Below are 25,220 nucleotides of genomic sequence, written 5' to 3'. Positions count from 1 at the left end.
TTTTAAGACCCCAGGGTTTGAGAAATTAAAAAATGACCCCAAATCGACTCAGTCTAATTGAGCATATCATATCGGGTTAGAGACATGGGTAAATCATTTGATCCATTTTTTTCAATTGTCGTTATCATTGTAGCCAGAAGTTCATATTCTTTCCAAAATTCTTACAACTAGCATTTTTCAGTTGGTTCAAGTAAAAAATATTGTACCTCGTGTAACTTTCGATTCAACGTATTGAGTCATTCAAAAATAATCATGGTACATAATTGTCATTCAGAAAGAAATATTTCGACCTGGGTCAGCAAATAGAAATTCGCTGCAACATTTCATCAGCATTTTTTTTAACTTTTCGGCAAAAAACTGATCACTTTTCGAAAAGAATAACATAAAAACTCGTGTCGGTGGTCACTGGTCGGTGATTTAGTCAGACCAACTTCACGTTTGAGCGCTTTTTTCATCTTTTTTTTTTGTTTTCCAGCCCTGGATTTTGACGAAAACGTTTTGAATCTCAATGTCGATTCTTCTTGAAAAACTTTTTTGTTGCAACAGAGTTCACTTTAAAACGAGGGTAAAATTATTGGATTCTTATTTATTTTCACCGTTACAAAACTTGGAAAGATAATCGTGTTAAAATACACGGATAATCGAATCACGGATAATCGAGGCATCGGAGAATAAAGTCTACGTAGAATCGAGTTCGCCTTGTATATGGTAAACTGGTTCGCTAGTCACCCTGCTATATCCTTATTATTTATTGCATCTTTTTCGAAACCCAACAAAGTTTCAATATCCCGTGATTCTCCAAATACTTATCGAATGATTGTTGTAGTTTGCGTTTAGTAAGAAGAAAAATATCTTGAAATCTGAAATTTCCATGATTGAAACATTCAAATATTGAAAAATGATTTGATACATATAATTATCTAAAAAAAAGTTTTAAGCATTCATTCTTCTGGGTTCATAGCCTTAAATATGTTTCTTGATGAATAATAATAATGAGGTAATAACTCTTACCGATGAAGCCGCAATAAAAATCAATGATAAATGACTGATGATAAAAAATATTGATCTTTATCAAAATTTAGACGAAGACTTCTGGATATATAAAATTTTTTTTTCAACGTATTTTTGTAAAACAATGACTATTCCATTCTGATTAAAATTGATATGCAAACTTATTAAAATTATAAATTCAATCAAGAAAAGATCGAATCAATAAAAGCTTAAAAGTTCGTATAAAAATAAACACTTTATTTTTATTTCAAGGAGTTTAGTTTCATAACTTAGTTCTGTAAATCATGTTGAAGTCTTATGAGTGAATGATGAAAGGTGACTCCAGCGAGGCTTCCCGAATAAATCCCGGTTCTCGCTTTGCTCACGAACGCAGTCTAATGCTTCTTCTCGTCACTGTCTTTGTACCAGTCCTCACTGAAATTGAATTAAGAAAAAAAAACAATAAGTTACCGCATGGTTCTTGAAAATCTACAGTTTCGAGTCTTTACCAGCCAGGTACATTTTCTGGTGCATCACATCGTTCTGTTTCTTCGTTGTAAACCTCTCCAGCTTGGCAACCCAGATCACGTGGCTCGACTCCGTTCAGGCAAACATAGAACCGTTGGCAATCGGTGGGATGAGCGTATTTGGGATGTGCTACGCTCTGTCCAGCTTCATCGGTTTTCTGTTCCTTAGGGCAAGTAAAGCCATCCTTCAGTTGCTCTAATGAAGAAGATACAGTTAAAATTTCGCCTTATGTGTATGTCTTTCAAAAAAAAAACTAACTATTTGCTCCCGGGTTGCATCCTTTGCGGCCAGCATCATTGGGCCACACGCAAGTTCCGCTGTACTCATCGAAGTGCAGTCCGGCTGTGCAGGTTATCTCCGTAGCTTCTCCGTTGATACAGTTAAAGAAGACGTTGCACACAGCTGGATCTGGATGAGCGAAGAATCCGTTTTTGCGTGGACACAAGTTGTTGCCTCGTGGTGGTTCTATTGAAAGATAGTAATTTTTAGAGCACCGTAAGGTTTACATTCAACTCAACTTTAACTTACGCAGCTCAACTCGATCACCGCAGTCTACGTTGAAAGGCTGGTCACATTTATTGATCTTCCGGATGGTAGGATCGAACACCAGCCCATCGGGACACAGCCTTTCGGTAGCTCGTCCATCAAAACATTCGTAGTACTTATCACACTGAATGGAATCCTCGTACTGCCCGTCCTTGACCGGACATTTGAATTGCTGAGCGCCTGAAAAGAACAAAACAAACATTTAGAAGAGATGTTGGTGTTTGGTATGTACGTTTGCAATCAATAGCTTTGTAAAACTATTAGCTGTTGCAAATGAATGTGTAACCATTCATTTATTGATTACAATGAACATTGTGATTTTTAGGCCAGATTGGATGAAAACATTGTAAATATTGTAAAAAAAATTATTGTTCGTAAATGCCTAAAATTAGGATAATATATCTAAATGTTGTGTGGTGTCTTGTCCTGATTTTAGCAGCCATCGGCTGGTGTCACTTAGGCATTTAGTTTTTGTTCATTTATTTATTCTTTAATTTATAAATTTTTCGTTATTTATTTATTAAATTATTTATTTCCACGTTTATTATTTATTATTCATTTATTGAGTTATGTGTTAGGTATTAAAGAAGTAAGTCATGACTTTTGGGGATCGCAGCAAGTCATGCTCGAGCATGTACGTGTTTTTTTTTTCGCCGTCGCGTTTCTTTTCTCGCGAATTAGAAAATATTGTGAATATTAACTATTTCGGGACTTCTGTTGCGATCGAAACATTTTAAAATTGATTGAAATGCATCCAAATTACTAGCAAAGAAATGCAACTGGTGTTTTGTTGTGCTGCACGAATCTTTTGAGATTTCGATTCGCTATCGGGAGGCCGAGTAGTACGGTTCGGGTTTTGTTTGCGCTACGTTCGCGGTTACTAATACCATTATTTTATTGTTTCGAGTGCCATTCGAAGGTTTATTCTATTTGTTTTAAAGTGTCGTTCGGTTTCATCTGCAAGTTACTGTTAGGTTTTATTTCATCACACTCCCAAAAGCTAAGAAATTTTGAACAAAAAAGTGATAATTTTATGAAGAGGCTCTGCCGCCATTCAGCGATAATTTCCGGGTTAAGTGGTGAATTTGTTCCTGGAACAAAAAGTTTAAACGTGACGTTGTGGAATATAGGCTTGGGTTTAGTGAGAATGTACAAATCAAATGGTACAAAAGCAGAAAAACTCGCTGAGGATGTTAATCAGGTTAGGGTCCGTTTCCAAATTCTGTAGCAGTTCTTTTCAACCATTTTTTTTGCAATTCTTTGCAGTATATTATTTTTTGGCGCTAAAATCTCTTATAAAGGAAAAAAAATCTAAGGATTTCGGTGCTATTTTAATAATTTCTCTGCTCTTCTTGAATCTTTTCAAAAGCGAGCAATGGCGCTATAACCATGGTCAATGACCTGAGATGAAGGAACAATGATCCAGAATTAAACAGTGTATAATGTTTAAACAATTTTCTTTAATTATTGTATTGTTAAATTTTGGACTCTATGTAGAAAAACCTCATTCCCATCCTGTTCAGGATCGTCCCTGACGGATTCAGCGATAGCATCAGATATTTCTTTTATGAAGTAACTCACTCATTCAAACAAACGTTACTAATAGAGGACTGTATTAGCTAACAATTATTTTACAAATTAGGAGGACTTCTGACACACATTACTTTGGCCCTTAAGGCCTCTGACTTGCCCATTCTGGGCACTTACACTGGCCAATCTTGGCCTCTAATAAGGTGAACCTTCGCTTCTGGTGGTTGGTCGGGAAAAGAGAGCGATCCAAGGATCAACTTTGGCTCGACCCTGTGTTATCGTCTTCGAAACCGATGATGCCCGATGTATTTAGGCGCGCTTAGCTGCCGTTAAAGCTATCAGTATGGCGATGTATTACTGGGCCCTTTTGGTTCAATAGGATGGTTCAATTTCACCTGCTCGTTCCAGAACACATCCCTTGAAGGAAGGCCCAACACCAAGGAGCATAGAAATATCTTAGCATCTAGGCTCCCAATGAAGAAATATCAAATGAACATGGGAACGTATGGTACTGTTGTCCACGTTTCTTCTTCCCCTGGTTCCGGTCGTCTCTGCGTCCAATACTGCACAGTGGGCCCGGCCTTAATAAGATGAATAGTAGATGTATTTTTACTATTGACCGGGATGCTGATAAGCAGTGTTCGGCATTAAAGCGCTAATCGCTAATTTGTCTATTCCGTGTTTGTTAAATAATTATCGTTTTTATTCAATTTTTGACCAAACGTTTGTACTAACAGATAGACAAACTCCACCACAAGAAATCAGCCAAGGAAGAATGCTGATATATGGTTTTTTCTTGTGTCTGGCGTTAAATCGCTAATCGCTAATTAGTCCGCTACTTTTTTGCTGGCAAATTTATTTTATTACGGGATTGCTGTTGAAATAACGTATAAACAAACTCCACTAGGTGCCATTTTTCAAGCCGGAATGCTGATAAATGTTATTTTCTGCAAGGTGATGGAGTTTTTTCAGCCGTAATTTTTCTAAAATTAAAGTTATTAAATAAATACATAAACAAAAATGTAGCGGAATAACTAGCGAATAGCGTTTTAATGCCGACCTCTGCTGACAAGATCTGGCTGTGTACGTATCATAAGCATAAGCATAAGATGTTTGAAAATAAGACACCAGCCCTCTACTTGTCAAGTTCCTGTTTCGTTTCTGTCATGTAGTTATTATCGAAGGGGACGAGAACACCATAGACAGGAAATGAGAACAGGGCTAAAATGCGAGACGGAAATCCATAAAAAGAAGGAGCTCGCAAGACGGAAGGCCTTATGATGAAGTTCCGGTCCGAGGTTGAGCAGCAACTTCACAATCGTTTCAATCCGTAACTGGATGGCTCTGACCCCCTCCCCCGTTAGTAGGGATTTAGTAGAGATCCTCTTGAAAAACAACGACCGATTGGAAGACTTTACACCGTTATTTCCCCGTTTGTCGGTCGAGTGTGGCTTCCGTAAAGTGAACCCCCTTCGGGGCACTGTGCTGTGGTGGGAATTCTCTAATGAGTTCTTGTGCCGACCGAAAAGCTAGAGCCGCTCGATTGAAGCGAGACACTTGCGTTGTAACCATTGTACGAAAGCAAGCTCCCCGAAAACGATTGTCCTACGCCCAACCGGCCTAGAGGGTGCTAGGATGGCCCGAAGTGTAATCTGACCAGTACTTGTAATCGCCCTGTTCTTGATAGCGCCATGGATCCTGTTACGACGTCCCAACCAGTTCCCCAACGAGTCGACCACCGAGAATCGGCCGTAACGAGTTCATCGAGTTTGAAAAAAAAAGCGCAAGTACAAAAACAAAACCTTAAATAATCTTATTACCATTGTCTCTGCTAAAGAATACTTATTCTAAATATATAATGTGATTTCCAAAAAAAAAAACTATTTGGTTGAATTAAAAGAAATATTTACCAAAACACTATTTGGGATTTTGATCCGATTGACAATTTTTCATGGATCTTTAATAAATATTAATAATAATAATAACTATTTGACACAGGGAAGAAGGGTCAATACGATTCTAACAAATGGAAGTAATAATAGATTTCCGACTTCACAAACTTCCAGTCCAGAAGATTTGATCAGTTTATCAATTTTTAGCAATCGATTGACAAAGTTCAGAGTCGGTTCCAGATTTTTCACAGGCAACACTCGAATAAATTCCACGGAACGTCAAAATCCGCGTGCATGTCGAACAAGTCAACGCCTGCTTAACAATAATGTTTGTAGATTTGGAGCACCTGTATCCGTGTCTATTCTTGGGTCTAATTTATATGCGGTTGCTTTGGTCGAAATTTGGGTCTAAACCGGCTGTTTGGACCACGGTTACAGGTGCTCTTAAATACTTCAAATTGATTTTATTATGAAATCAGTTGACACGTAGGCCTAGTCCACACTCCGCAACTTCAACTGCGATTTCGTTTGAGACTTGACTCGAATTCTTGAAGCATTGGCTTTTATATCAACATAATTCTAACATTCTAGTGTAATTGCTAGACTGCAAATTTGAATAAAATAGGTTTAACTTCTCAAAAGATACCCTAAACCTGAGATCTCAAGTCAGTTTTTGTAATATAATTCTTTGGCTGAACTCTTCACGTTTTATGTCAATAATTTTGAAGTTAAAAAAAAATTAAAACCAGTAGCACAGCACCTGATTACTGGAGCAAACATCTCCGCTGATTGAAATATTGCATCATCGATCGTTTCTGTCAAGTTCGCTGCTTCTTGAAGCGGCTAGAAGTGGGTGACCTTGAAAACCTGAAATTCCAATTCCAAGTTTTGCTGGACGTTGCATCCAGCATACTGAGCTGGGCTGGGCGGGTCGAGCTTATCCAATATTTTCATCCATGCGTCGCTGCGTGGCACTGTTATCGACCGTTCGCCCGCGGGCTTTCACATTGACTTCCAAATTATTTATCGAACGATCATTATCGTCTCATTAAATGCGGTCTCAGTTTTGCTGAAACATGCAAAGGTCGAACGAAATTTGTGAGTTGCAAAACTGGTAAAAATTATGGCCGTCGAAAAATAATCACATATTGATTTACCTTTTTCTTGCTTAAATTTAAACGCATTCATATTTCTGGTTTTGCAAGCAATCATAGCCTTGAAAAACGATCCAGAGAAAAGAATATCAACCTCAAGAGTGAACTTTGGATCTATTCTAATTTGGAGCCGGTATAGAACATAATTTTTTCCCCGGTGCACAATATTTGGTAAAAGCTTGAGTGTAAACTGCGATTACTGATACAGTTGCCCTAAACCATTACAAATCCCTTTATAATTTTGGTCAGTGTAGGCGCTGAAATAAAATTAGTTCACGTGTTTTCATCATTGTTCGTTACACATTTCTTTGATAGATATTTTAATGTTTTTATATGAAAATAAATAAAAAGATTTTATTGAATGAATCTCAAATATTTTTAGCCGGAAACGATATCATCCGATAAGCATCCGAGGTGCATAACGTTAGCTACGCTCGGGAGGTCATTTTTCCAATAATCCTTTTTCTCACAAATTCTCTGAGTTGTAAACGGTATAACATCCATTTGCAACTCAAGATGAAAAGAGTCTAAGATTTGTCTAACAGTTCATCGCTGAAAATGACAGGTAACCACTTTTAGGGGCGATTATCAGGCACTTAGTGTAAATCAACTTTCCGGCTATACTTTATGGAACAATTTCTACTCAGAATATTTGTAAAAAAAAAATAATGATAGACTCTGTCTTGGGAAGTATGACCAAAGTGTTGAATTCCCGAAAAACAAGAAAAAAAATCGAAGACTCCAATAGAGATAAGTTGGTTGAATTGAAGTGATTTATCTTTTGGAAAATTTGGGGACACATGCTCCGAGTCACGTAAGTCGTGATGCATTGAATGTTAATGAGGCCAAATCAATTCCACGATATCGTGATAGGGATGGTATAAGACCTTTCTCATTGATTATTTGGAACCCGTACCAATCACTTGACTTGACACCATTCACCAATCGGAAGAACACAATTGTTTTCTTGCCATGCATGGCAAGTGTTCTACCTGTACCTATATGTACAGTTAACGCACCGCTCACTATCGGCTGGATCAATACAAGCAACGTTAGTAAAACAAACTGGCAGTTGTAATTCAAGTTCATATTTGCATCGTCGCTGCAAAATCGAGGAAAAGCTGAAATCCGCTACACCACGATTCGATCCAACGTGATTGGAATGTTGAACCTTCTTTGATACGAATCATAACAACTGTAAAGTTCAAAAGTATGTTTATTCTTCTCATTCTAAGGTATGGCAAAGCTTTCCATCGGGGACTCTTAGCCCTGAAATACTTTTTTCCCCTATGGGCATGTGGCGGGTATGTACCAGTTAGTTAGTATTCGGACACTACTAGCCAACGACAATACACCCGGCTAAGCTGATTGTTTCACCAAGCGTGACAGGCGGTGGCCGGCTTAATTGACCGGAAAAAGAAGCTATAAAAAGCCTCCACCGTAGCTACGAAGTCTCTACATATATGCCATCTCTAGCCAGGGTGTGATTGACGATCTTAACATGGTCCTCGGAGTCATATCAGTTGGAACGATCGAAAAAAAAAACATTCGGTTTATAATTTCCACAGAAGCCTACCGAAGAAATAAACGGCGATTTCGATACAGATATCAACAAACGTGACATCAATAAACGTTAAGTACATCCTGTGTACCAAACAGTGGGACAAACTGTGCTCCTCAAGGAAATCAGGTATTCAGTATCTTAAATTCTTGTTGATGATTTCTTCAACATCAAGGAAAATATGTTAAAATTAAGTTTTAGTTTGTAAAGCTATTATTCTTTGTTAGTTTTTGGACACCTCTTTTGAAAGTTGTTCACCTTATTCCTTAAAAAAAATGTGCATCAATATTCATCCCAAGCAGTTGTTTCACATGCCACATAATCTTCGAATGCAATAATGACAAATTGCCTAAATTAGAAAATGCTTACTCGTTAATGGGCGTTAACGAGACATCTAAATACCTTACCAATTTGCTACCCACGAACCGTTCAGTATTGCCAATTTCTCTGTTTCGGCGCAGCGAAAAAAATCGAAAACTTGCAGATTGTCGATGCCGAGAGGTAGATTTATATTATTTTTTACTCGTTGAGCACATGTGTGAACTTCACTGGGAAGGTGTGGTTAGCCGGTTTATTTTTTCTCAATTTTCACTCGATCGGTCAGTAAGTCACTCGGTTAGTCGGACTTGCAACTCAAAAGTGCGGCGGCATACCAATAATTATGTAATTTTAGTTTTTTTTTAAGGAATAACTTTTACGGCATATATTAGCTGATCACCGGTTTGGCTGGCCACCCCAGTTCGATACCCGAAGTTGATATGTATGTAAGTGATCTGAAATGCATCCACACCAGCGCAGCACCAGGCAGCCCATGGCCACTCGCTGATGTAACAATGTGGTAGCTGGGAGCCCCAAGACGATTGCAACGATGGCCAAGACAGCGCAGTGGCGGCGTCGTGATCTAGTCTGCTTGCCTTTTACATGCTCTCGATTCGATAGCAGAAGAAAGAAACCAGATCACACGAACGAAAGTAAAAGTAATATGTCTCTTAATAAACATCACGTGGTTTTCTGTAACTAAAACTAGTCACTGGCGTTTCGCGTGGCAAATTACACAGCCCTTGCCTTTTTTGGTGTCTTGATCCTACCTACCTACAGAGAAAAAAAAATAGTAGCAGCTTAACCGTACAAGTGTGACTAATGCTCATAATTGTCTGCCTTTTTGTGACGAGTTTTTCTTGAATACTTTCATACAGTTATAAATGAGAGATCCGTATGTTTTGAACAGTATGTTATCACACTCTCAGGTTCAATTTCTAAGCTAAATCAAAGTGCTAAGCTGATATAATTAAAAGTTTACCCTACATCACTAATCATGGTAGGTACATGCAAAAGAAAATGACTAGCAAGTAGACACGATCTCAAAAACTCAGGTCAATTAAGAGCTGATGATTAAAGAACTGGTGTCTACTATTTAGAATGGATGGTACGTCGATACATGGTTTCTGCATACGATCCATAAATGGTCATCAAATTCATTGCTTGCACTATTCAAACAATTAAAACTATTTATTAAACAATTTTGTATGTTTGGTAGGTAAACATTTCGTATGTCAATAAAGATGTTTTCCATCGACAGAAATATTTTTACGCGACAGATTCATCATTTATGTAGGGTAACGGAATTCTTTTGGATCGCTTTGGGAAGTGACGATGTTACAATTCTTACTACACCATCTATTCATTACGGAGATCAAGGCCTTTTCTATCGAAGATTTAAGCCCAAAAACTCGTTTATTCGATAGTCACTGTCAAGTCAAGCGAAATGTCGTATTACGGTCGTAGTTGAGTGAAACTGATCGAATTAATTTGAGAGCTCGAATGGTGGCTATCATGTTGAAATTATTCGCAGTCGACTCAGTCGAGCTACTCGACTCAAGTAAAATGACTAGTGACTCGTCTTTTGTAAAAGGTTCAATGTATAAACTTTGTATGACCCATTGAAATGCATTTCAGAAAAAAAAAACGGTCGCATTTGGAGGCAGTCTTCTTTGTATTTTTAGTCGTTCATTGTGTCAATCGTTATGAAAGACTGAGTAATTTACAGCTACCACAAATCGTTAGCCTCCTCAAGTAGATACTAGACATAAATTTATTGAATTTTTCGCTTTGTTTATATCCGGGAAATACAGGCGAGACTTGTCAACGAAAAGTTTCTGGTTGGAATCCTGCCATGTGACCGCTAAAGGGTCCAAATATTTTGCGCACGATTTGACCAACGTAAATATTTCGTTTATTTTACCGATAGGCAGCTTTTCTCCCTGGTAAAAATGAAGTCAGGCCTATTTATAAGTCAGCTAGACGAACCAAAACCTCCATTCATAGTTTTGGATTAATCTTGAAAAAACTTCTCACGTTCCTCTCACTTCATGAAATCAATCATTTTCGCTTTTATTCAAATTTTGGCTCACTATTGGATCCTCTAAGACTTCTTAAGTGATTTACCATGTGGATTTTGGTCGAATAGTATATTTCCAGCTGTTTTTGGGTCTCCCACTAAAATATTTTTGGATTTTCTCGATTCTGCCCAAAACTTTCTGTCAATAAACTTCAGTGTTGGAAACCACTTGACAAATTGTCACCAAATTTTGTACACGTGAACACTACATCACTAGGTAGCTTCACTGGAAATTTCATCAATTTTCATCCATGCATTCAAAATTTATTCACAAAACGAAGTGCTGCATTTATTTCGAATACACTCCTCAATTTAGTTAATCTTTTTATTTTTACTCTCGTAGTAAAGTTTTGTTCACGTTAATCCTTTCGTAAACCATTTTTCTACAAGCTTCTTGAAAACCCCTCCTTTATAAATATCTATAGTTCGTTTCAAATGTGTTCGAAATTTCGAAAGCACCCTGCAATCTCGACGAAACTTGTTGTGGAGTGTAAAATACTGATTAGTTTCCTGTGGCCAGTTGCCTTAACTGCTGGATCAAATTTTAAAACCCATGACAACTTAACGATAAGTTAAGAAAGTCCTTCTCTTCTCTTCCTTGGTTGAGAATCGGAGAAGCCGTCGATTGAAAAGCGGACACGAGTTTTGTTTTCTCTCGCCAAAAATATTTCGATAGTGAAAAAATAGGAATTTTTGAACATTTCTTAACACTGGTGTTGCGTAAGCGACAGACAGAGGAATAGAATTTTCCGATTTGTTAAAACGACCTTTATTTGACAATATCTTGTTTTATTCGGTGGCGTTAATAAATTCCTTAAATGATAGAATTGCAAAGAAAAGCTCCTACATTAACTGCCACATTGTTTAGGATTTCATTTAGTTACATACGTTATAATTTAGTTTAGTAAAATGGATGACTTACGTTTAGTTTCCTTCTGCCTAATCTGTGCTCGCAACTTTGGTAGCACGTGTACTGCTGTATGCTTTCGCAGCACGTGAGCTGGGAAGGTTAGTTTAGGTTAGGTTATAATTTATCTAAATGCTATTGCATAAATTTACCTGATTGGTAGTACATATACTAATTATGGTTTAACCAATGTTCCTACCACTCACAACTGCTTGAAGCTAAACTAACTCACTAAATTAGGAAAATTACTATTTGAAAACAATATTTGTATAAACGAATTACAATTTTACCTCGGCACACAAATTACTCTCACACTTGCTCTGCTTCTGATTTTTCGTTAGTAAAGACCTGCGGTTACTTTGATCACATTTTGTGATTCAAAATTCTGATTGACGGCAAGTGGCAAGGTGGCTATTAGTGAAAGGTGCTTCACTCCGAACGGTTGTGACACTCCCCCTCGGTACGTCACTGTCCCTGTGGCTTACCTCCTGTTGCACCGACATCTAACACGGCAACCTTGGTAGCAGGTCTCTCTAGAAGCCCCTTTACTGTCTGAACAGTAACACGACGGACCTGACCATCATGCGCCGGAACAGCTTTGACCACACGTCCTCTTGGCCAGCAATTCCTTGGCAGGTTATTGTCGACGACCATCACCAAGTCTCCTTCCTGAATGGGCTTCGCGGGTTGAAACCACTTGGTCCTTCGCGTCAGCGTAGGCAGATATTCATTTACCCACTTCTTCCAGAAAAGATCAGCGTATTGTTGTGCCATCGTCCACGATCGTTTCAGAGTAATCGGTGTATTGTCGAAAACGATCGGGGGCTTACTACCATTCGAAGAACCCAACAAAAAATGGTTAGGTGTTAAGGGGGGCTCATTGTCGTTGTCTATCGGTATGTCTGTCAATGGTCTAGAATTCACTATCATTTCAATTTCCATCAGCATTGATCGTAGAATTTCGTCAGAAGGTAAACGCGGGGGGTCGAAGTCGTTCATGGTCTTCTTGACTGACTGAATTAAACGCTCCCAACAGCTACCGAAATGTGGGGCAGCCGGAGGATTAAACGTCCACTTAGTATCTGGGCTGACGAATTCTACTTTCAGACGTTCTTCGTCGATCTTCGCCAGTGCTTCACGTAGCTCCCTCGATGCTCCGATGAAGTTGGTTCCCCGGTCACTGATGATCTCCAAAGGCGGACCTCTTCTTGCGATGAAATTACGTAGAGCTAAGATGCAAGAATCCGTAGACAGGGAGTGTGCGATCTCGATATGTATGCCTCTGGTGGTCATGCAGGTGAAAAGAACTCTCCATCGTTTCTCGGTACGCCTGCCAACTAGCACGGTCATTGGTCCAAAATAGTCTATTCCGGTGTACGAGAAGGGTCGCTGGTAGGCTGCCAGTCGGGCTGGTGGAAGATTACCCATAGCTGGAGGCTTTGGACTAGCTTGGCGGATTTTACACCTTAGACAGTTCCTTCTAACACGATCAAGTTCGGAGCGGAGGCGAGGAATATTGTACTTAAGTCGAATCTCATTCAATGCGGTTTGATGATTCTGATGATGGTACTTGGCGTGGTAGTCAGCGATCAACAGGTTGGTTACGTGATGTTGCCTCGGGAGTATAACTGGGTTTTTCGTGGCCTCATCCGCCCATTCGCAGGCGCCGATACGTCCTTGCATTCGTAGAACACCGTGCTCATCGATGACTGGATTTAGTTTGTAGAGAGCACTGGATTTCGGCAACGTACGTTCCCAGGGTGAAGCTCCTTGTACTCGACTGCGTATCAATCGAACTTCGTCCGAGTAAGCCTGCTGCTGAACACATCGGTAGATTGTGTTCTCAGCTGATTTCAACTCCTCCTGTGTCAGAGCGCCTCTCACTAGTGTGGTTTTTCTAACGGTGTTCTGGAAGTTGATGAAATAAGGGTGTAAGTATCCGACAGATCGCAAAAGTCGTTGCCATTTCGAAAAACGTTCGAAAGAGATGATCAGTGGTTTGGCTCCTTGGTGGTGAAGAACGCTAGCACGGATCTCTTCCATCGTCGTTCCTTGATCTCCAGCGTCGCCAGGCCACGAATCTTCGGGTTCTAGTAGGAAGTCCGGTCCTCGGAACCAACGACTGCTAGGCTGAAAGTTCGGCAATCTTTGCCACTTTGTTCCTTCATCCGCTACGTTCTGCTTAGTTGGAAGCCATCTCCATTCTCCTACTTGTGTGGTATCAAGAAGTTCGCTGACCCTAAACGCAACAAATTGGCTGTATCGTCGATGATCAGACCGTAACCAGCACACTACATCACGGGAATCAGTCCAGAAAACGCGTCGTGTAATCTTCATTCTGTATGACTTGACAATACTATCGGCAAAGCGTGCTCCAACTACTGCGGCCTGCAACTCAAGACGAGGAATAGAGACGAACTTCAACGGGGCTACACGGGTCTTTGATCCAATCAGCGCACATTCCGCCTTATCTCCTTCTTGGAATTTAAAGTAGGCAACAGCAGCTATTCCATTTTCACTGGCATCGCAGAAAACATGCAGCTCCACACTGTTGGTTGACTCGATGGACGTCACAGTTCGGTAACAGCGTGGGATAGTAACTTGACGAACATTCGGCAGCGCTTCAATCCATGTTAACCACTTCTCGGTCAACCTCGAGTCGATCTCATCGTCCCAACCGGTTCCGGAACGCCAAATCTCCTGGAGCAGGATTTTCAAATAAATGAAAAAGTTGCCGATGAGTCCCATAGGGTCGTATACAGTCATCAAAGTTCTCAAGACTTCACGTTTCGTTGGCATCCTTGCTCCGGAAAGTAGCTCTGCATCGTGTTTCGGTGATAACTTGAACGTAAACGTATCAGTAGTTGTGTCCCACCACATTCCGAGGACTTTCTCCGTTGACATCTCCGGACAGAAGCTCATGTTTTTCTCCACGGTAAGTTTTTCTTGTAGGTTTTCGATAACGTAACTTGAGTTAGAATGCCAGTTTCTTATCTCGAACCCTCCTTGTGCGTGAATCCAACGAACTTCTTCAGCTAATTTCGTCGCATCTTCTTCGGTTTCTACGCTTGCCAACATGTCATCCACGTAGTGCTCGTACTTAATACACTGAACTGCCCTAGGGTGTTGTTCCTCGAATCTGTCAGCGTTCCGGTTCTTGACGTAATGCGCACTGCTTGGAGAACATGCCGCTCCGAAAGTCATTACTGTTACCACGTACACCTCTAGATCTTCGACTGCAGCTGTATTGGGCCACAATATCATCTGGCTTCGCTGGTCCTGCTTTTTCATCTTTACTTGAAAGAACATCTCTCGGATGTCTCCAACGACTGCGATGCGAAATTCACGAAACTTGAAGAGGACAGTTAACAGGGATACTAGCTGATCAGGTCCCGTAAGAAGGAACGAGTTTAGCGATACTTCGTTGACTTTGGCTGCTGCGTCAAACACGATACGCATCTTACCGGGCTTGTTCGGATTCGTAACAGGAAATATCGGCAAATACCAGTCGTTTGGATGCTTCTCTGCTTTTTCCTGGATCGATAGTCGCCGAATATAACCTTTCTCCTCGTACTCGGACATCTTTGCTGACATAGCCGCTGCTAATTCAGGCTCTCGCTTCAGTCGTTTTTCTAAACAGGCAAGGCGCTTCAGAGCCATTCCTTTGCTGTTCGGTAACCTTGGTTGATCGTATCGCCACAACAATCCAGTCTCGTAACGGTTTCCAATAAGACGCGTTTCAGTAGACAAAATCTTCAACGCCCTTTCTTCGTCCTTAGAGAGAAGTGACCTCGAAGATCCATAGATTCCCATCGACTCGATTGAGAAGTACTCCTTCAGGGCTTCATGAACATTTTTCTCGCTATCTTTGTTACACGGGCAAATGTGGAAGCTATGGTAACCACTATAGTCTGCCTCGTTAACACCAAACTCCGCTGTACAGGGACCATACAATATCCAACCAAGTCTTGTCTTGGATGCCATCGGCTCGTTCTCATCTCCCTCAAGGCTTCTTAAAGAACTTCCCAGGCGACAGTTGTTCATCCCTATAAGGATTCGTGGAGAAGCTCCTTCGTAGGATCGTAGGGGTAACCCATCAAGATAACCGTACTTCGTCACCATTTGCGGAACTGAAACTGACTGCTTCGGTAGAGAAAGGTCCTTGACCGTATGAACCTCCGACAATTCGAACACTTCACTTGCTTCGTTTGTTCCGGAAATTTTCAAAGCAAGCACAACCGACTCCTTTTCTTCCCGACTTTGGCCTCCAGTCCAGTCAAGACACAATGGATAAGGGGTGCCATTCAGACCAAGTTCTTTCAGTAGACCATGCTCCATTAAAGTTGCAGATGATCCATCGTCAAGGAACGCAAATGTCTTCACTTGCTTTCCTTTTCCGTAGATTGTCACAGGCACATACCGAAACAGAACTCTCCGATTAGCCTTTGAATGCGTGTTGCAGCTCTGCGTTGTAGAATTCGAAGGCGAGTTATCGTTGCTAGACGTTGTTGACTCAGATGCCGCTGGCTTGCTGTATCGCTTATCGTCATGGAGTAGCTTGTTGTGCTTGAACGTGCAACCGTTTCTTCCGCATGGTTCTTTCACCTTACAAGCACCAAAATGCTTCCGCAGACACTTCCTGCACAAATTCTGCTCTTTGATGATCGTCCAACGAGACCCGATGCCCAATTTAAGGAATTTCCGGCACTGTTCAAGACCACTGCATTCACCTGAACACGCGACGCAACCTTTCGCCTTCGAAACAGTAACTGAACGTTCTTTTACAGGATTCTCAAAACCTCCACTGGCTTCCGAATGCACGTTAATAAAATTCTCATTCTTTCTTTCACGCTTTTCAATTTTAGGTGGATTAATCGATGGCAACGTTATGGTGCTCGCCGCTGTAGCCACCTTTCCTAACCAATCGCTGAATTCCCAAAGAGTAACTCTCGCCAGTCCTTGTCGATAGAACGCCCAGTTCATTCGTATGGATGTCGGCAGTTTACTTATTAGTTCCTGCAGGAGAGCTACGTCGAACATATACTCGTCGAGACCTGAAGCTGAGATGACTGCACAGACGTTTTGGACAGCCACGCCGAAGTCGATGACTGTCTGTAACTTATCCTCCTTCGGTGCTGGCATTTCTCGGATTTTGCGTATGAACGTGTAGACGATAGCTTCGGGCCTTCCAAAAAGAGTTCTCAGAGTCTCGATCACACCTGCCAAATTTTGAGGATGCAACAAACGGCATCGTACCGCTTCCAAAGCCTTGCATTTCAAACTTCGCTGGAACCGCAGCATATTTTCTTCGTCGCTGAATCCGCATATTCGACTTGAACTCTCGAAGCTCGCAATGAAAAGAGGCCACTCTTCTGGATTTCCGGTGAACACGGGAAGCTCCTTATTCAAAACTTGACGCGCTGAAATCTGATTCTGGCTCAACATGGGGTATCCACCAAAACCACCGGCACTCCTGGCTTGAGGATGAAATCCAATTCCGAAACTATTCGCACCGAAGGAACCGCCATAGTTTGACTCGAACGCCGTTGCTTGAGCATGTGGTCTTGCACCACCACCAATCGTACCACTGAAGCTGCTGACATTCGGCTGGAATGTTGTTGGTTGTGAATTCAAACCGGCACCACCGCCAGTCGCACTTCCGTCGATTACTGATTGCCGATTCAAAAGTTGACGAAGGTCCTCCAAATGCTTTCTCTCCAAAGCTTGTTTGTCCTCCAGCAACTTTAGCTCATGCGCGAGCACATCGTAGCCGTGGCTTGACTCAGCTACATTCACCTGTGGCAGTGGATTTGTCGTCGAGCTTGCTGTAGGACCAACTCCTATTTGCCATGGCAACGGTTGATTTCGGCTAACGTCATAAAATGCTTCATCTCTGGTGACTTGTTGATAGGCTGGTGCGCTCGCCGCAGATGCGCACCCTAGGGGCCATACAGATGACGGACTACGAACAGCTCCTCTTATCGGTCCAGCGTTGGCCATTTGCGATGTTTGTTCTACCCTGGATTCCGCTGCTGATCCACCACATGGCCTCGAAGAAACTTGGTCCATCACTCTACGCTCCGCATCCTTCAACCTTTGCTCATACATCTTTCGCTGATCGTTGAGCTCCTTCGCCTGTTGCTCTTCCTTTTCGCGCATCATTCGGTCGAACATCTCCTGCATGACCGATAACTGCTTTGACAGTTGCTGCTGCACATATTCCTCCAGCCTCGAATCCGTTGGCATGAGCCCCGACTTTGGTATCGCTCCGGTGTTGTTAGTTGGTGTTGATGTGCCGGCTGGGACTTGATTAGCTGCGACAAGACATTTTTCACAGTTTCACTCCCGATCCTGAACACTTGAATCCTCCTTTACACACGCGAAGTGAAACCACAGTTCACATGAATCGCATGCTACCATGCGACTATCGTCCGGCTGACGGCACACATTGCAGCTCACTTCCACAGTTCCCCGCTTGTTAGTCATACCGACAGAATGAGCCCCCGATCGTAAACGAATTTATTAAAATTGTTGCGTAAGCGACAGACAGAGGAATAGAATTTTCCGATTTGTTAAAACGACCTTTATTTGACAATATCTTGTTTTATTCGGTGGCGTTAATAAATTCCTTAAATGATAGAATTGCAAAGAAAAGCTCCTACATTAACTGCCACATTGTTTAGGATTTCATTTAGTTACATACGTTATAATTTAGTTTAGTAAAATGGATGACTTACGTTTAGTTTCCTTCTGCCTAATCTGTGCTCGCAACTTTGGTAGCACGTGTACTGCTGTATGCTTTCGCAGCACGTGAGCTGGGAAGGTTAGTTTAGGTTAGGTTATAATTTATCTAAATGCTATTGCATAAATTTACCTGATTGGTAGTACATATACTAATTATGGTTTAACCAATGTTCCTACCACTCACAACTGCTTGAAGCTAAACTAACTCACTAAATTAGGAAAATTACTATTTGAAAACAATATTTGTATAAACGAATTACAATTTTACCTCGGCACACAAATTACTCTCACACTTGCTCTGCTTCTGATTTTTCGTTAGTAAAGACCTGCGGTTACTTTGATCACATTTTGTGATTCAAAATTCTGATTGACGGCAAGTGGCAAGGTGGCTATTAGTGAAAGGTGCTTCACTCCGAACGGTTGTGACAACTGGTGAATCCTTTAGTTGTCTTTAGCCGTTGTTCGAGTTCAACTGTGCCTAAAAAACTTTCCCGGAATGCTGTTCCCTGTTCCGGAAATCGGATCCATCGGAACGTAAACCGTAGATAGAAGCACCATTCTTCAGGGCGGAATTACTGAGCATCCAAATTGGTATTTTATTTGACATTTCCAGTGAGCCCGTTTCTTTATGTTCTTTTTTGTAAAACTTGGTATAAGAATTTGGATTCAAAAATGTGTCATCTAGTGACAATAAGATTTACTTCGAATTCAGAATTATTTATCATCATCGTTCAAGGTTATCACTTTGAACTGAGGATCTTTGAATGGTTTTCAATTTGTTATTAATGTTCATTCATCATCGTTAATTTTTTTGCAATTCTAGATCCCAGCTAACATTTTTGTAGGAATATTTCTCAACAACTTTGTTATACGTTTCATATACATTATAGAATGATCGTATGAAACTCGAAAAAACAGCAAAGTGGAGGAAATATACGTACAAATTTTTAAACTTCTGGCTAAAGCGATAAGAGTATATGATCTCGACACCATATTCATACATACTGAAAGACTGCAAGAGAGCACAAGTTTTTTCTCTCAACGCATGCGAACCGTTGCCAGCGACAATATTTGCTGCCTCTGTCGTTGGGCAATTCTTGCAAATACATCATCTGATTTTTAGCAATCTGGTTGCACTGCTGGTCGCAAAGAGAACAACAAAGCTGTTCTCTCTTTTGACTCACCCGGGAGAAAAAAAAAGGAACAAAATCGTCTTCAAAATCTGCAAACATGGCGGATTTTTTATCATATCCGATTTAAACCATCTAATGCGACTTCGAGTAACGATTTTTACGACCTTTTATTCGCGTTAGTTGAAATTACGATTCGCAGTAATGTTTTTAATGACTTGAGTTATCATTTTTAATGCGATTTTATGTTTGCTGGGATAGGCTTTTCATAGAGAACGCTCAAATAAAAAATGGGTTAATCGTCAACTGGAAAATAATAATAATTATTATTATTATTATTTAATACAGATAATAATAAATTTTTTTGATAAATTTATGTTGGGGAAAGATACTAGGAATGTTCATGGGAAATAAGCACCTGGCGATAGTACATATAGTTAATTTTTTGTCATCATTGCATTTAACATACTCATACCTGCTTATGAACTGAAAGCTTTCAATATAGGAACTAACAGGAGTTAGGAAAAAAAATTTTCTGATTCATGCGAAAATGCGTTCAATTTTACATTCAAGGCTCCATCTATTAACTTTTCTTTTGATTTTTTTAAGTAAATATATTTATAAAACTACCCCTCCAGCAGCCGGCAACCCTGCCAGGCTGAGTGAAGTTCTTCGATCGGTGCAGTAATATTGTCAAATTTCGTGTGAAAAATAAAGTGTTCCATTGCATAATCTAGTGATTTATTCGCGCAGTGTTTGGTTCTATTTGGATGAAGTGAAATTCTGAGTGAAGTTAGTGCAAAAAGTGTTTTTTTTTGTGCAAATTTTTTATTTTTAGCTCGGAAAATTTTTCAAGATTGTGACCAAATATATTAAAACAAATATACCCCATTGTCAGCCTTCCCCATACATCACATCAAGGACACGTATGTCAACACCACCTACTGACGAAAGTTCCTACTAGAGTCACTGATAGTACCACCACTGCCAAACTGACTGGACACTCGATTTCGTTTTCTGGATAATTTTTCCAACAGTACGCAATGTCGATTCCAGAGTGCGCATCGATCGATTTGAAGAAATGATTCCCCAGTTAGCAAATGCCACCCAACTTTAAAAATAAAACACGCAATTTCTACGATACGGGCTAAACGTCACAACAAATATAGTGTAAAACCAATGTACCTCACTCTTTAAAAAACAAGGCGACACATCAAGCACGTCATCATGTGGAGAAAGTTCCAACTATCACGTATAAACTTCGACGATCTGAACTACTTCTGGCGGATATCTGACTTGTAGGTGGTGCTGTTGTCGCTTAGGGCACATAGATGGTGATACCACTGATCACACTGGCATGACACTTAGAACAAAAATTCAACCATTTTCTGTCTAATTTTTTTTGTCAGATTTTGTAGGTTCGCAATACCGACGGCAGGTGGCGAACCTGAAAAATTTGACAAAAAATGCCCTGTAGGAAAAATGTACCTGTTTAGCCCGATTTTATAGGGGAAATTGCCTGTTTTTATTTTAAAGTTCGGTGGCATTTCCTAAATGGGACAGCATTTCTTCAAATCAATCGATGCGCACTCTGGAATCGATATTGCGTGCTGTTGGAAAAATAATCCAGAAAACGAAATCGAGTGTCCAGTAGATAGAAAATATTAAATGTAATTGGAATTGAAGTATTTGTTTTGGATTTTTTTTTATAATCAAAATTTGTAGAAAAAACCCTTCAAATTAATAAAAAAAATAGAATTGAATAAATGGAATCTTTAAAAAGGAGAGGGGGGGGGGGAGAGTGGGGGGTTCAAAAATTTAAAATATTGGAAAAATTACAAAAAATTGAAAGTTTAAAAACAGAAGATGAAAGTTGGGAATAAAATGAAATTTGGAAGTTTGGATACACGAAAACCTTTAGGCCGATGACATAGTGAGAGCGATGCGATACGAATTGGCGAACGTGGCCAATGCGAACTCGAGCGGCGGAACAAATTGACATCTACTTCGCCGCGTTGAGTATGTCAGGTTTAAGCGATTCACATACATTTTCATCAGATGTGGTTCGCCGCATTGAATCGCATTCGCCGGTTCGCATCGCATCGCACTCACTATGTCATCGGCCTCACTATGTCATCGGCTTAGCAGCACCCAAAACAATTTAGAAAATTTTTCTACGGGATTTTTCACGATTTTGTTGCATAATATCGATTCTACGTGAATTTTGTAGTAACCACAGTATTTCAAGAACGCCCTGGTGGTAAGTATTTTACTTCCAAATAACTTGCGCATGAATTTCACGTAAATTCTAAGTGGATGACTCAAAATCCGTTTTGTCGCATCATCCGCAAATTCTCATAAGAAAAGAGAGTTGGCAGTCAGTCAGCTGGTTTTGTTTGATGCTGTGAAGATTTTTGAGGTCGCGGTGTCTGTTTTGATGTTTAAAATTTAAAATGTCCCCGAATATTGCGCGGAAGAAAGAAAATCAATTCTTCCACACCAGTCGGAAAAAGAACCATTCAACAAGTTCCGGCACACCAAGAGTGGCCCTAATCAACTGAAATTCTGGAGAGCTGGAGAGCAAACTGATCAAGTTTTTCCGTTCTGGTGAGATTAATTTAAAAAAATATCTTTGAAATCTGTTCGATGTGTTCTAATTTGATGATAATTTTTCAGGCAAGGTGACCGTTATTTAAAAGAGAGCTAAAAGTGTTATCTGGGTCGAACTTATGATCCCGCAGGGACGCCCGGTAGGCTACGAGTGAGGGGCCGTTCAAATATTACGTAACGCAATTTTCGATCAATCTCAACCCCCCCATCCCCCTACGAAACACAATCGTCTCAGATTTTCTATCCTAAATCCACAAAGCGTCCCCTGAGTGCTACACCACGACTCAAACAATATGAAAGGCAGAAGAATGTTTTCTCTCGTTCTGAACCTTCCTCGCAACAAGGAACAAACTGTCTACAGACAAGGTAAATTGTTTATCACTAAAGTATTGAATTGTAATTAATTAATGTTTTTCAATTTCTACAGGATCGTAAAAACCTAAGTGCGCCGGAATCATATTTATTTTGTTCTAGATTATAGTTCAAGTGATTTATCCAGTGATAGTGATTAAAGTAGTGGTAGTGATTGATTGTAAAGTAAAATTGATTTTTTTTCTAAATTTTCTTATTATTATTGATAAAACAACTAAAGGGGAAAGAAAAACTTAAATCGATCAATATTTCAAACAGCTTCCACTGTCACATCAAGTTGAACTCACTAGGAATTCACGTAAATTGTAGGTGATTTTCATCAAGCATCAATTCCTATAGGAGTAGCATTTTCCATCTCGTAGCATTTACGTGAAAATCAATTGGATAGAAATTATGTAGTTGTACGTGTAGTACCCGCTACGTGCAGATTATTTTGCGTGAGTGAAAATATTGGTATTGAACAATTATAAATTCTGGAATGCTTTGAAATAAAAAAAATGAAAATTTGATGTTTTTGAAACTTGTGAAATTTGTGAAACTTTCCAAATATTTTGATATTAAAAAATAAAATTAAGATTATATGCTCTAAAATTTTTAACTTTCAGGTTCGTATCCTTTTATCTATCCTTTTATCAATTCTGATTCTGAATTCTGATTCTGAATTCTGATTCTGAATTCTGATTCTGAATTCTGATTTTGAATTCTGATTCTGAATTCTGATTCTGAATTCTGATTCTGAATTCTGATTCTGAATTCTGATTCTGAATTCTGATTCTGAATTCTGATTCTGAATTCTGATTCTGAATTCTGATTCTGAATTCTGATTCTGAATTCTGATTCTGAATTCTGATTCTGAATTCTGATTCTGAATTCTGATTCTGAATTCTGATTCTGAATTCTGATTCTGAATTCTGATTCTGAATTCTGATTCTGAATTCTGATTCTGAATTCTGATTCTGAATTCTGATTCTGAATTCTGATTCTGAATTCTGATTCTGAATTCTGATTCTGAATTCTGATTCTGAATTCTGATTCTGAATTCTGATTCTGAATTCTGATTCTGAATTCTGATTCTGAATTCTGATTCTGAATTCTGATTTTGATTTCGGATTCTGAATTCTGATTCTGAATTCTGATTCTGAATTGTGATTCTGAATTCTGATTCTGAATTCTGATTCTGAATTCGGATTCTGAACTCTGTTTCTGAATTCTGATTCTGATTCTGAATTCTGATTCTGAATTCTGAATATCTCATTTCTCATTGTATAGGTTAAGGTTGTTCCACCTCTATTCCGGTCCTACTTCTCTTAAAGAATTAGAAGTTGCGGGGTAAGGTACGTTAAAAAGTTTTCCTTTCAAGAATGCTCTTTCGGTCTTTTCAATATCTGTAAATTGTCCCCTATTTTTTCTATCCATCATTAGCTATTTCAAATTCAAATTTTCTGTCTTAAAGAATATGCACCGATATACCGAAATTAAAACTTACAAAATAAATAAAACGATGGTTAATTTATCTTAATAATTGTGAATTGTTAATTCCAAATTCTGAATTTTGAATTCTTTATGGATTCAGAATACTGAATCCTGAGTTTTCATTCTGAATTTTGAATTTTGTGCTCTGAATTCGAGAGTCGAAATTCTGAATTTTGAAATCAGAGTTAATGAATCGAAAAACTTTGGTTATCAAGCTTCAGGAAAATGATTAGATTTCTCTTTGGAGAAAAAGATCTCAAAAATACACTTTTATAGTTTTCTTCTCTCCCGAAATGGATTTTCACTTGGATGTGATTTTCAATAGATCATAAATTTCCACCATTCAGGATATTCTGGCACAATACTTACTTGCTCCAACAATCAGTATCAAACAGGTGGCGATGAATCGCTTCATTCTCGTAAGTCTGTTCAAATAACTTCACCGCCTACGAAATAAATCACCTTCGCAATTCGCTGGATCAATTATAATTAAAACACAAACCGTCAAATGCACACTACCCGATCCAATCTTCACAACGATCCACGCGGCTCAAGTTGCGGTTCTCAACTAACTCAACGGATCGGTGCATGAAACTTCAACACCATGCAGGCACACCAAAAGACTTCAATGAACTAGCCAACTTAATTGATAATACTCTTACTTTTGATGAATCCCCCTACGAAACCGTGTGTTATGTTATGCGATCTACAACAACAGTCGCATGTAGGTATGCATGGACCATGGAGAGCCAGCAGAGCCACGCCACGAATCGATTGATCGGGATCGAGCGGGCAAAGGAGGAATACGGTTCGGTAGGTCTGCGGTGAAGGTCGCAGGCAGAGCGGGGGTGGGCCTGAGTCGTCTGTTCCACACCTCGACTTGATCAGGCCGCTGCTTTCGAGACACAATCGCTCGCTCGATGCTCGGACACATTTGACATTTTTTTTTTAATTCATTAATCCACATCCGCAGTCTGTGTGACAGGACAGCGTCGTAAGGTGTTTCACTTAGCGGAAAATTACCTACGTTTTCCATTGTAAAAAACTTGAGTTCGATCACTTCCCGAAAACTAATTTATCGGTGTGATCACCAAGGAATCGAAACATGAATGTGAGCAAGGGTGACGTTTCGGACGGATCATGAAAATAGAACAATAATGTCTCCTAGACACGCAGCCAGAAATAGATTATTTTTTGTTACGTTTCCACTCGTTAATTTGGAAAACTTGTAACAATGGCACTTTTCAAATGACTTAATAGACTTTAGCTGAAAAAAACGTGTTTAATATTACTGTTATACTGGATACGATTCAGAAAAAGCCTGAATGTAAATGTTTTAAAAAAATGGTACTTTAAGGTCCCTGTGTTTTAGGTCTGTCTGAGAA

General features: G+C 39.7%; 1 protein-coding gene across 1 annotated transcript; it reads right to left on the bottom strand.

Moving 5' to 3' along the window:
- Positions 1-1,227: 1,227 nt before the first annotated feature.
- On the bottom strand, positions 1,228-24,476 carry LOC129739487 (protein obstructor-E-like). The gene is made up of 5 exons (XM_055730959.1): positions 24,205-24,476; positions 2,047-2,244; positions 1,777-1,983; positions 1,500-1,713; positions 1,228-1,425 (listed from the first exon to the last, which is right to left on the bottom strand). Exons 1-5 carry the CDS (start codon positions 24,248-24,250, stop codon positions 1,386-1,388), a joined length of 705 nt encoding a protein of 234 aa, XP_055586934.1. The 5' UTR covers positions 24,251-24,476; the 3' UTR covers positions 1,228-1,385.
- Between the last annotated feature and the right edge of the window lie 744 nt (positions 24,477-25,220).

The sequence above is a fragment of the Uranotaenia lowii genome, chromosome 1, assembly GCF_029784155.1.
Source record: "Uranotaenia lowii strain MFRU-FL chromosome 1, ASM2978415v1, whole genome shotgun sequence".
NCBI lineage: Eukaryota > Metazoa > Arthropoda > Insecta > Diptera > Culicidae > Uranotaenia > Uranotaenia lowii.
This window is presented reverse-complemented; position numbering and strand designations above follow the sequence as displayed.

Coding starts and splice junctions, on each gene's coding strand:
- LOC129739487 (XM_055730959.1), bottom strand. CDS start 24,250: ATGAAGCGATTCATCGCCACCTGTTTGATACTGATTGTTGGAGCAA. Junction 1,984..2,046: donor CGGTGATCGAGTTGAGCTGC/GTAAGTTAAAGT, acceptor ATCTTTCAATAG/AACCACCACGAGGCAACAAC. Junction 1,714..1,776: donor ATGCAACCCGGGAGCAAATA/GTTAGTTTTTTT, acceptor CTTCTTCATTAG/AGCAACTGAAGGATGGCTTT.